The sequence below is a fragment of the Aethina tumida genome, chromosome 3 (genome assembly GCF_024364675.1).
Source record: "Aethina tumida isolate Nest 87 chromosome 3, icAetTumi1.1, whole genome shotgun sequence".
Taxonomy (NCBI): domain Eukaryota; kingdom Metazoa; phylum Arthropoda; class Insecta; order Coleoptera; family Nitidulidae; genus Aethina; species Aethina tumida.
The window spans coordinates 7235648-7248624 of NC_065437.1; the positions used below are offsets into that span (position 1 = coordinate 7235648).

At 26.6% G+C, this 12977-nt stretch overlaps 2 protein-coding genes across 2 annotated transcripts; both read left to right on the forward strand.

Moving 5' to 3' along the window:
* Window positions 1–2727: 2727 nt before the first annotated feature.
* On the forward strand, window positions 2728–8629 carry LOC109597083 (cathepsin L-like). Its single transcript, XM_020012709.2, has 6 exons — window positions 2728–2870; window positions 5464–5856; window positions 5918–6111; window positions 6892–7051; window positions 7145–7385; window positions 8260–8629. The coding sequence occupies exons 2-6, from the start codon at window positions 5467–5469 to the stop codon at window positions 8589–8591; spliced, it is 1317 nt and encodes a 438-aa protein (XP_019868268.1). The 5' UTR covers window positions 2728–2870; window positions 5464–5466; the 3' UTR covers window positions 8592–8629.
* Window positions 8630–10899: 2270 nt separating this feature from the next.
* LOC109597076 (procathepsin L-like) lies at window positions 10900–11986 on the forward strand. Its single transcript, XM_049965389.1, has 2 exons — window positions 10900–11348; window positions 11410–11986. The coding sequence occupies exons 1-2, from the start codon at window positions 10950–10952 to the stop codon at window positions 11950–11952; spliced, it is 942 nt and encodes a 313-aa protein (XP_049821346.1). The 5' UTR covers window positions 10900–10949; the 3' UTR covers window positions 11953–11986.
* The last annotated feature ends 991 nt before the right edge of the window (window positions 11987–12977 follow it).

Below are 12977 nucleotides of genomic sequence, written 5' to 3' on the forward strand. Positions count from 1 at the left end.
TATTATTGTAATAATTTAATTTCGACAGAAGTGACATTATTTTTCTCAACACATAATAAACTGTTTTTTAAATCACTAGTGGACATTTTAAATGTTGTAATTATTGGTTCAATTTTCCTATAATAGCAATTATTAAGTCAAAAAATAATTATTACTATGCATATTATATAACATGTAATATATGTAACAGTAATCTTTGACTTATTAAATTAGGGTATTGAACAAAATTATTTGTCCGTCTGCCATATGTCCGTCAAATATCGAAATCTTCTGTGTAACAATAAGGACAATTAAGCATCACATTTAATAAAAATAGGTTATTAATTTTAAAAGGCACATAACTATGTATTCATAAATTGTATGATTTATGAGATATAACAGAATTAGTCAAGAATTTGCTTAGAAGCTCAACTGAGCTGAGCTTATTAATTTTGTTATTATGTACGAACATATAGTTGAGCAATAAAGTCGGTTTGAGTCTGGCGTGTATTCTCATTAACATCCCTTTAACGCAACCCTTTACGCTAACTTATATATAAAAAAACATATAAGTATTTTTCAAATGCTTTTTTATATTTATTTGAATTTAATTAATATATTGTCCTAAAATATGTAAATTTGAATAATATTTAGAATTGATAATGAATTAATAAGTGAAATTACAAAATAAATATAAAATATTAAAGACAAATTATTAAACATTTGTGTTTAAAAATATTTAAATGTCAACTGGAAATGTTTTTTCTTCAAATTCACCATCACTTATAGAATTATAGACACATAAAATGTTAAGTTCAAGGCTTAAATTTCCGTTGAAGATGCACAATTTACTAGGTACAAAAATGTTTACGGAATATTGCCAAATGGAAAGAAGTCATTAACATTTAACAAGTTGCATTCATCATAAATATTTTTCCAAATTTAATGCACACTATTATATTCTTCATTTTTATACATTCATGGATATACATACTTTAGTGGTACATTTTGATTTATAATTAATTATTACTCATTTGTGCTGTATTTTTCAAACACACTTTTTAATAATTTTAATTTAAAAACAAGTCAATCTAGTCAAATGTTAACAAATGGGGATTTACGCACATTTATCATGTAGGTAATTCACATTAGATTTTAGATCTAACAATAAATCAAAAAATATAATCTTTAATCAACAAACACATTGTCATTTTAATACAAAAAACAATTCTTAAATAAAAATATAATTTAGACATGTGTTGATAAATTTTAAATTCGACATAATCATACAATTGATCAAGAAAATATTAAATTAGTTCTATTTTGTTAAATATGTATTTAATATATACTAAATTCATAAAATCTGGCATTTTTTAAAAATATTTTAACAACAAAAGCTTCTGAATAAGTCTAAAAAAATTATTATTTTTTTATAAAAATAGATATTTATATACTTTTTAGCTCTAATAATCTTATATATTATCAAAGCAAATTCAAGTACCAATTAGTTTGAAATAGTTACAGATAACATATAAAGAAAACTTTCTGTTAGGACATCTCAAATTTCTTTTATATTCTAGTAGAGTCACACATACAGCAAAAGACTTTTGCTTGTCAGTGGAGGTCATATATTATGGCAACGTGCCAGAAAATGTTTCCTATACCTTCTTAGGTTGCATTCTTATAAGATAATTTATTACTAAATGTAAAGATGATTTCTCCTTTTGACCAAGTCGCAATTATAAATACAGCAAACAACTATATAATATTCAAAGCTGCAAAAACATTTATTTTGACTTATTTATAAAAAACATTTTAATAGTGTTTTCTCATAAGTAAATCATGCACACTAATGAAGATTTTTTAAAGATATTAAATGATAATTTTTAAATATCTAATATAAATATGAAAATTAAATTAATTCAGTCACAAGAAATTGGGCTGCTTTATCATTGGTTGTATTAGTTAAACACTAATCAATCATTAGAACGTGTAAAGTCAGCAACATGATAACGATAACGATTTCTTTGTTAAAAATAAATTGAAAATTATAGCGTGGTCCTTAAGTACACGTATTAGATACTGGTTTATTCTAGTTATTACACACATTTGTAAGGTTTCACTAAAATCAAATACAAAAATGATGAACAAAAAAATTCAAAAATAATTAATATAATCAAAAGCACATCCGTTGGTAACATTAACACTTGGGTTCTATAAAACCACTAAAAGTACATTAACAAATTCTCCAAGATTATTTTTGATCTTGTAGGAAAGGTGTACGCTCTTAAAGGCATTAAATAAATTGTCCATCATAAGTATATTTTCGTGAACTGTGACCCCTAAGTAACTTTGTTAGAAAGCGTTGAATGGTAATTTTTAAAATAATACAACATATTTCCTGGTTATAAGAAAAATAAATTGCATTCACTACTGAGAAATCTCTTTTCATTTCAGTAAACATATCTAGAAATAACTGATCAGATTATAAATTTTTATATTTATATATTTTTTTGAAAATGAGTTTAATCTACGAAAAAGTTTGATAACTAACCTCGTCAGTACGCTTTAGGCATGTTATATTTTAAGTATTAGATAATACCATCAAAATTTGTCTAACCTTAACAACATTAACAGACATGTTAGAATATCAAAAAGAAAGTGATGTATATCAAACAGGTTTGCAGTGTCTTAAGGTAGACATTTCGGAGGGGACTTCTTCTGAATGGGACGGTAACTACAGGCGAAATAAGATGAATAAAATAAGAACTATTTAGTAATATCCTCACTATTCCGCTGATCGGCATCTGATTGAGTGAGTGAGGTGTGAATGTGTTGTGACAGTGCCTCGCTAATTGGAATATTTCATACTGTGCAATTTGCACAAACAAGTAAGAATGTTAATACCTTTTTAACTATCAAGATTTCAATAATCTTATTTTAATGATATTCAATTATTATATTTATGAAACTCTAAAACGACTAAATTCATAGACATTTTTTAAGTTAAATACACTATTATTTACATATTACCTCACGATTGTAACTATTATTTAATAAACAAATATATTTAAATAGAACTGACCATACGATTACCACACAGTTATTTAGCAGGATGTTTCGGAAGTAAATGCAATTCGAAAATATTAGACACATAAAAACATTTCTTTCATGATCATGCCAGGTGAATGTACGTTATTTCGTGCTACCATATAATCAAGAGCTAAAATTATTGAATAAATTATTTCTTATCTCCATCAACTTGATTATTTGTAATATAATGATAGTGGTATATATATATATATATATATATATATATATATATATATATATATATATATAAAAAATATTTATATTGAGTTTATTTATTTATTATTATTAAGATTTACCACATTGCTTTTTTTTTTCAAAAATATTTAAAAATTTTCCAAATATAAAGAGGTATTTAATAATAAATTTAATTGTCAAAGATTTACTACATTTAATTTTTCTCCTAAAATATTAAAAATTTTCCAAATGTAAATATGTATATAATAAAAAATTTTCAAAATATAAATATGTACATAATAATAAATTTAATTGTCAAATTAAAATTATTATTTAATACAATAATATACATAATATATTTTAAATATATTATAATATAAAGAGATATATAATAATAAATTTAATTGTCAAAGATTTACTACATTTAATTTTTTTTTTCCTAAGATATAGAAAAATTTTCCAAATGTAAATATGTATATAATAATAAATTTAATTGTCAAAAATTTACATGTTTTTTTTTAATATTGAAAAATTTTCAAAATATAAATATGTACATAATAATAAACTTAATTGTCAAATTAAAATTATTATTTAATACAATAATATACAAAATATATTTTAAATAAAGAACAATTATTACATTTAATAAAAATTTCGTGGCATGCCTAAAAAACAGCCAATTTAGAAGAAGAAATGACTAATTTTGTTATTTTCACTTCCATTTAATGACAATAATTTAAACTCGACCTTTCCAAATGGCGAAATATGTTTACGCATTTCAATGGAGCCAAGGTAGTAATAAATAAAAGATTCGGTAATGATGATAGAAACCATCAATGAATGCATGTGGTATATTTAATAACAACTATAATTAACTATTGGTTTTATCGTGATGCAATTGTATCTAATTTAAAATACTATATAATTAAAAATTAGAACAATTATTAACATTGACATTCATATCTAGATTATTAAATATAAACAATCACCGTTTGTTTGTATTTCTGATAACATTTTTAATAAATACAATGGTATTTTTTAAGTGAAAGTATTTAAGTTTTTTGAGAAAATATAATTAAGTAGATTTCAACATGTCGTACTACTTATTGATTGGTTTACATAATTAAACAATCTAGGTCGAATTTATTCTTAAACATAAAAATTAATCTTCAATCGCATATTATCATAGAAATATAATATAGTATATTTCATACTACTAAAATATAGGTACCATTTTTGTGGTACTTTTGTATTATCATTCAATCTTTTATAACTTCAAATAAAAAAAAAATAAAATGTTATGAATAATTCTAATTAATATTCACTTTATAGATCTCCAGATAAATAAAAAAATAAAAAATATAAATATCTTGTAGTACCGCCCTTTATTTAATTAGGCATTACCAGATCATTTTGTATGTTTTTAAGAAAAAAAGGAGTACGTACATTATACAATTAATCAAAATTTCAATCACCTACCTTAGAATGTAATTTTTTTGAAACGTTTCTGATACTTTTTTTTAATTAATTATTTAAACACAACTAAATCAAATTTTATAAATTTTGATTTTGTGGTTTTGGTTTAAGTATTTGTCCAGTACAGATATAAAATATATAATACGAGTGTGCACCATTTGTTTTATACAATGTATACCATTTTAATGGCACATTTTAGATTAAATTCTCTTATCTTTCCTTTAATACACATAAGTTGTATAAATTATTCAGATCTTGTTCTATTGATTGTATACGTAGTTAGTTGTCCTTTATAGATAATGATATATTAGTAACCTTTGTAATGACTACTCGAAAAGATAAAAAGTAAGAATCACGTGTAATTCTTTCTAAAAAGAAGCGTGTGGTGTGATTAATGATAACATTATAAACAAATTAAGAATTATGAAATTGTTTCAGAATAAATAAAACAAAAAAGTAATTATGCACATACTAATAAGACAAACATTTTACCATGAATTTCATTATATCTAGAAATTTTGGTTGATTTGCAAATTTTATATAAAAATGTTAATAACGTATCATAATTAAATTTGTGATATAATATTAAATTAAAAGTAATAAATAGTTTCACATTATCATTAACGGGTATTAGGGGTGTTACTACCAAAATAATTAAATTTTATTCCAAAGTTTATAACAAAAATTATATTATAGATTATTTCTGAAAATTTTATATGGTATTTTTTTATACATTTACAGAAAATGAAATCGTTATACCTCTTAACATGTCTTGTGGCGTTTTGCAACGCCGAAGCTGAGCCCAACCCTGAACCACAATTTGGACGTGGCCTCACAGGATTAGGAGCGATTCCAAGAGGCAGAGGCAGGACACGTTTTAATGTACAAAATCCTGTTAATTTCGGTATCAGTGCGACTGCACCAGCTCAGATTAATGGGGACTTAGGTGCTCAGATTGGGGTTAGAACTAATCAAATTGGATTTAATGGTAAAATAAGAAATTTTGAAGGCCAAATCGGCCTGGGAATTGGACAAACAACAGGTCCAGAAGCCATTAGTACTGGGCGACTGAGGCTGGGAATATCTACTCAAGATTTAGAAGATTTGGTTAATGAAGAGTGGTTGGCATTCAAGGTAAATTTTAAAAAATATATTGTTTCAACAATCAGTTGAATATTATTTGTTTTACTTGCAGTTAACTTATAACAAAACCTATGCCAGTCCAGAAATAGAAAACTTTAGAAGAGAAATTTTCATCGAAAATAGAGCAAAAATTGCCAAATTTAATCAAGAGTATGGTCAAGGCAGGAGATCTTTTGTACAACAACTTAATCCTTATGGAGATATGCTGTTCCATGAGTTCTTCAGAAATCTCAACGGCTATAATAGGTAATATTAATAACAAATAAATTAAATAAATATTTACTTTTTATAGCAAACATATCTTTTGACCATTATCCTTATATATGTATTATAAATTAAAGTCTCCATTGTGTTTTCCAATCTCAAAAGTTAATGTAATATTTTGTTCAGATAAACTGTGATGATTTTGTTGTTCAAATCTTCAACTTACACTTATTAATATCTATACAAAGCCAACAATAAATAGACTAGTAGTTAAAAATATTTCTAGCACATTTTCTATAAAGTTTTAAAATTAAAAAATGTGACTCTTATATTTAGAAGACACATAATGAACACTCGAAAATTCCTATTTAAGTTTACTTAATATTTGACCTTAAAAAATACCTACGAGACATATTGATTAATGATATCGAAAAAGTTATTTTAATTGTAAGTAATTCCCCATGTATTTAAATATATAACTTATTATTACACACTTAAAAATTAAGATTAATATTTCAGATAAGTGGTTTTAACCTCTGGGGAATTACTTAAAACTTCCTAATAACATTAGTATATACTAATTTTAAAAACATTAATTAATTTCTGATTGTGAAACTTAATTCCAACTGTATTAAATTACAATAACGGAATAAAAAATGTTGTCAAAGCAAACGATACTTTCAATAAAAACGGTTTCCAATAAATTCAAGGATTTCCTTTGTAAATTACATTGTAATTGATTCTCTAACGTCTGAATAAGCATAACTAACGATTAAATGACATTTAATTTTAACATAATCAGTTAACAATAACTTTTTTTAGGACAAATCCCAATGCAAGGAATATTCCCATTCCAAATGGAAGCACGTATATTCCAAGTGCAAATGTAATCCTACCTGAAAATATGGATTGGAGGCAAGTTGGAGCCGTGTCGCCAGTTAAAAGTCAAGGACTGTGTGCCGGATGTTGGGCGTTTGCTGCGGTATGTTTTTGCGTTTTCAATTTTGTATTTTTAAATATTCGCGTGAAATTTATGATGAATTATAAAGGAATGTTTTTTACGTGTTTAATTCAGGCTGGAGCATTGGAAGGTCATAATTTCCGTAAAACAGGAAATCTTGTAGAACTTAGTCCACAGAATTTAATTGACTGTACGAGAGAAAATGGAAACAACGGTTGCCAAGGTGGAAATATCAACCCCGCATTTGAATACGTAAGAGATAATCCTGGCATTGATACTGAAGAATCATATCCCTACGAAGCTAGAGACGCTGAATGTCGTTTTAGAGAAGATACTGTAGGAGGAGTTTGTACAGGTGCGCATTATATTTTAGTTAACAGTTACTATAACAGTTATTAAGTATAATAATCACGATTTTATTCAAATAAAAAACAGGTCGAATGTAATTTTATTGAAAAAATTCTACAGTTAAATTTAAGAAAAATATACTACTACTTATACATATTAATATTAAAATAAATATTCATGTTTAACATTCTGGTGATTAATGTAAACATATTTCATATCATGTTACTTAATCGCCATTCATATAATTACATAATGAATCACAATCGATTAAAATACATATAACTAAACAATAAAGAAGCTTGTTCATTTTCAAAGAGTAATAATTATTATACCAGTAATCAATCATTATCTTATTTTAACTTTCATTGCGGTGAATGATTATTTAAAAGCATTCCCCAGCACCTATCACTGCGTACGCATGGAGATCATTTTTTGTGGCTCAACAGTGGCTCATCATTTAGAAAGTAATAATCATTAACGTTGGATTTAATTTTTTCCAAGAGAACTGAAAGAGAAACGAAATTGTTAATACGTGATGTATGTATTGTTAAAAATTGCTACGTGCAATTGCATAAGTAAATTAAGTAATCAAATCTTAAATTTGGAAAATAATTATGAATATATTTTTTAACTTAAGAATTATATAATTGTATGTAATTTTTATATATTTATTTTGACTATTAATGATCATATGGACGTACATATCCATACACTAGATTATACCATTGTTGAAAGTATTTAATAACTTACAATCTAACTCGAAAATGAAGACTATTATTTCATAATTTTAACTTTTTGTTAAACTTCTTAGAGTACTTTAAATGTTATCAATCAATAAATAACCCAACAGGGCAGTATCTGCTACTATATTTTTGTTATAGGTTACGTTGATATTGCCGAAGGTGATGAGAAAGGTTTAGAAATCGCGGTAGCCACAATTGGTCCAGTGGCAGCGGCCATCGACGCCAGCAGAGAATCCCTTCAGTTTTATTCCGATGGAATATATTATGATGCGGAATGTAGTAACCAAATTGAAGGATTGAATCATGCCGTTCTTGTCGTAGGATTCGGTACTGAACCTGATGGCCAGAAGTACTGGTTGATAAAAAATTCGTATGGTCAACAGTGGGGAATTGGAGGTTACATTAAATTAGCAAAGGATGCAGGCAACCATTGCGGTATTGCAAGTGCTGCTAGTTATCCTCTAGTGTAAATTATGTTTAGGTTAAAAAATATAGGACAAAATTTAAATTGTGCATTTTATTTTATATTTAATTATTATAAAACGGAAACGAATACTATTCATATATTTAAATTGTGCCATTAAAAGAAATAAGTGCATAGTATGTGAATTTAGCGGGGTAGGTTCATACTCTAAGTGACCCTATAAATTTTACCACAAATTTAATTAAGCAACATTTAAATAGATAGTTAGTTCGTATAGTTTTTTAGCAATTTGTAAATAGTTTCTCTTTTGAATTCAAATTATTGCAACGACTTCAAATATCAATTTATTATAATAATAAAATCAAGTAAATTTCTATAATATTCTATTAAAAAATGAATGAATAAAGATTGTATTGTTAAAAAAATATAGTACATGTGTTAAGGGGTAAGCACCCCAAAATACTTAATTATTTAATTATCATAATTATTTCTAGTAATCTTGTTATAATTTATTAAAATATATAAGATTAATTGATTAAATAAATAATAAAACTATAATCATTGTATTAATCAAAACAATAACGTTGTTTGAATTTCTCAATGTTTTAAAATAATAAAAAATAATAATTAAAAAAAAAAAAATAAAAATTAGAAATGAAAACTTTTAATATTTTATACCTTGGTTAAGAAGATTTAGTGTTTACAATAACTACTAAAGTGGGGTTATGTAATTCCCAATTTTGAGACTATTCCAGTATTTTTGACAGAAACAGAAACTGCCAAACTAGTGAACATATTTCACATCTACTAAATAGTAAAGTAAAATCTAGAAATATTTTAATAAATTTTTTATTTAATATATTATAACTATTATAATAAATTGTTTGAAATTATTTTGGTTTTATCAATTTTTTCGAAGGACCACTCGATATTGATAAAATTGTCTGAGTGCTTTAAAAATAAATAATCTTTAACAAAATAGTATTATTACAATGTTATGGAATTATTTTTATAAACAAATTAAAATGTCAATTGATGTAATTTATAAATAAATAAATAGACAATGAGAAATAATATTTAGAAAAACTTTTTTTATTTATTTTAATTTTTATAATATGTTGTGAATATTTATTTTATCTTAATCACAAATTGTAATAAAATAATTTCCATTAAATTATAATATTGTTATAGTTCAGTTCAGTTCAACTATTACAGACTAGATTGTATGAAAGAGCTTGTTCCTTATTTAGGAAATTCAATCTCAGATCTAGGCACATGTATGTATTGTACATATTAATAATAAATACTAGATGTCACCCGTTATTACAATAATATTTACGAATTTTAAATTATATTTTATGATAAACTAATAATTTAGTTCATACAAGTAGTTTAGATAGATACGAGTGAGTAATTTAAAAAAAATTGGCGTTAATCAATTAATGATGAGTTGTTTCAAGTGATTTATCAGTTGTTCATCTTAATTAAATATATTAATTTTAATATTAAAAATACAAATTAAACATTATACTCAATTAACCAATTTGAGAAATTTTGTACTCATTCATGATGTGACATTTATTTATGAAAGAGAAATTTTTATGAGTAAATTCCTCTATTTTTTTAATTTCATAAATATACGTTACTACAAGTAATTGATTGTAAAAAGAAAATTTTTATATATTAATTAAACAGAATTACTACATTTGAAATAACAATAAGAAAAAGAAGTCTATATCACAAAGTAGTACTACTCTTTTCACACTACATATAATTAAACCATTGCAGCACGTTTAGGAAGTCATAAGATAATGATAAATTTGTGCCGGAGATGAATTGTGACAAATTGCATGAAATATGTTGTGTTAGAAAGTTTAAAATGCTTAGAGTCGGTCAGAAAATATGTTCTAACAATTTCTTATTATTTTCATAGCCAAATAACATTATGGAATTACCAAAGAATAAATTAATTTTTCAAATAATTTTTAATCATAGAATAATTATTGTTGAGGGTTAATAAATTTATCAAAAATTCAATTGAGAATTCTAATACAGACAAAAACAAATAAATTTAGTACAGAATTTTTTACTAACTGAATGTTTTCTTATCATACCATAATATACGAGGATGTCGCACTAAATATTTGTTAAATGAACAAATTAAATTAATCTCGATATTAATGTTATTAATTATATCTTTAGATACATCTGTATGATACTCATGTTATCACAAAAACGTCATCCAAAATTTCGATATATATAAGCAATTTTGGTTATAGTAATTTAGTTCAGATTCCTGTCTTGATAGGTAAAGCACTATATTCAAAAACAATAATAAATATACTTATTAATTACTTGTTTTGTATGTGTACCAGATAATAAATTAAAATTTAGTTTCAGAAATATGAAAGTACTGATCGCAGTAGCCTGTTTGGCAGCACTTGCCTACGCCAACGAAGAGGCGTGGAAAAATTTCAAAGCTGGAAAGCAATACAAATCTATAATCGAAGAGCGTCTCCGCTACCAAATTTTCTTGAACAATGTCCAAATGATTGAAGAACACAATGCCAAATATGAACAGGGATTGGTTACTTTCAAAAAAGCAGTAAATCAATTTGCTGACTATACTGCAGAAGAATTCAAGGCTTTCTTGAAACTTAGCGGTTCAGCTAAGAAAGTTAAGTCCACAGAAGTTTTCAAACCCACTAAATCCGCTCCATCCTCTATCGACTGGAGAGCAACTGGCGCCGTTACACCAGTAAAAGACCAAGGCAGCTGTGGATCTTGCTGGTCATTCTCTGCTGTAAGAACATTAACATCTAAATTAAAACTATAAATTGAACACCTTTATTTTACATTTTTAGACTGGTGCTTTGGAAGGACAAAACCAAATCCAAAACGGAAAACTTGTTTCCCTCTCCGAACAAAACTTGGTTGACTGTTCCAGTTCCTATGGAAACTACGGATGTAACGGTGGTTTGATGGTAGCCGCTTTCGAATATGTCAGAGATCACGGAATCGAGAGTGAAGCTGCTTACCCATACACCGGTCGTGACGGCTCTTGCAAGTATGACTCTAGCAAGTCAGTCCTCACTGTTAGCGGATACACCGAAATCTCCGAAGGTGATGAAGACGATCTTGTTGAAGCTATTGGTACCGTTGGTCCAATTGCTGTCGCCATTGATGCCACCAACGAACTCCAATTCTACAGCTCTGGAATCTTTACTGATAATACCTGCTCCGAATATGCTTTGAACCACGGTGTTCTTGCTGTTGGTTACGGATCTGACAACATTATCGTTAAAAACTCTTGGGGAACCAGTTGGGGAGAATCTGGCTATGTCAGATTCAAGCGTGGATCTAACTTGTGCGGTATTGCTTCCATGGCTAGCTACCCAAGATTGTAATTTAATATCATTTTAAATAAAACTGCAATATAGATATTACTAACTTTTATTTATAATAAATTATTATCTCACAATTTTAGTCTAGAATTATAAATGAACAATAAACAATAATGCCGTTTATTGAAATAATTGAATTTGACTACATCTCAGAATCTATTAAAAGTGAGTGTCGAAAAAATAACTCTGAGGAAAACGTTTCAAGATATGAATACTTCTTTCAAAATATGTTAATTAGATGCCAGTCGCATTTTTATTTTTTTTTTTTAATAAATTCTTTTTGCTGTGTTTCACAAAATTTCTAACGGGCATTATCTTGTTGAAAAATTAGTCCGAGATCTCTTCTTGTGTATTATGTCATATTGTTTCTAATAAAAACTAAAAGCTTATGGCCTGCTACCATAAGCAATAACACCCTCCACAGCAAAGCGAGGATTACGTCTTACTCCACGTCGCCGTCTTACTAACGCATGACCATCGTGCATGCCTAAGCAAAATCGCGACTATGGTTTGATGTTAGAGGTAAAACCAAAATATGACCATAATTTCGTAGACCAATAGATCTTATACGGAGGTAAACAAATCGATACCAATTGTCCTACCTTTATCGGCAAAAATTCATCAGCAATTTGAACTAATCCTGTCTCTTAGGGACTCTATGACAGCTCTGGGACTTCCGAAACTTCTTGCTCTACCTCTTCTACCCTCTTCATTTCATGACCGCCAAGATCGCATGACAATACTCAGATTTCTAATCAAACTCCAAGCTATTTCTCGAGACAAAATTTCTGCTTCATGCAGTCCTACTATTCTTTCTTTATCAATCTCGCTTAATTGACTAAAAGTATAGAATAAATTACTGAATAAAACAAATTGTAACAAAAACTAAGTACACGCTTGTTTGTGATGCCCTAGAGAAATAAACAAGTCAAAAAACTGACAATACGTATTCCAATTGACAAATTTTAATAATTTCTTATTTCAATAGGTACCTACTTGTATACTAAATTTTATTATTTAGTGATTTT

Bases quoted from the DNA above. Each gene is read 5' to 3' on its own strand.
- LOC109597076 (XM_049965389.1), top strand. From the start codon at position 10,950: ATGAAAGTACTGATCGCAGTAGCCTGTTTGGCAGCACTTGCCTACGCC. The intron at 11,349-11,409 runs GTAAGAACATTA...TTACATTTTTAG, and splicing joins CTTGCTGGTCATTCTCTGCT to ACTGGTGCTTTGGAAGGACA.
- LOC109597083 (XM_020012709.2), top strand. From the start codon at position 5,467: ATGAAATCGTTATACCTCTTAACATGTCTTGTGGCGTTTTGCAACGCC. The intron at 7,052-7,144 runs GTATGTTTTTGC...TGTTTAATTCAG, and splicing joins GATGTTGGGCGTTTGCTGCG to GCTGGAGCATTGGAAGGTCA. The intron at 7,386-8,259 runs GTGCGCATTATA...TTTTTGTTATAG, and splicing joins TGTAGGAGGAGTTTGTACAG to GTTACGTTGATATTGCCGAA.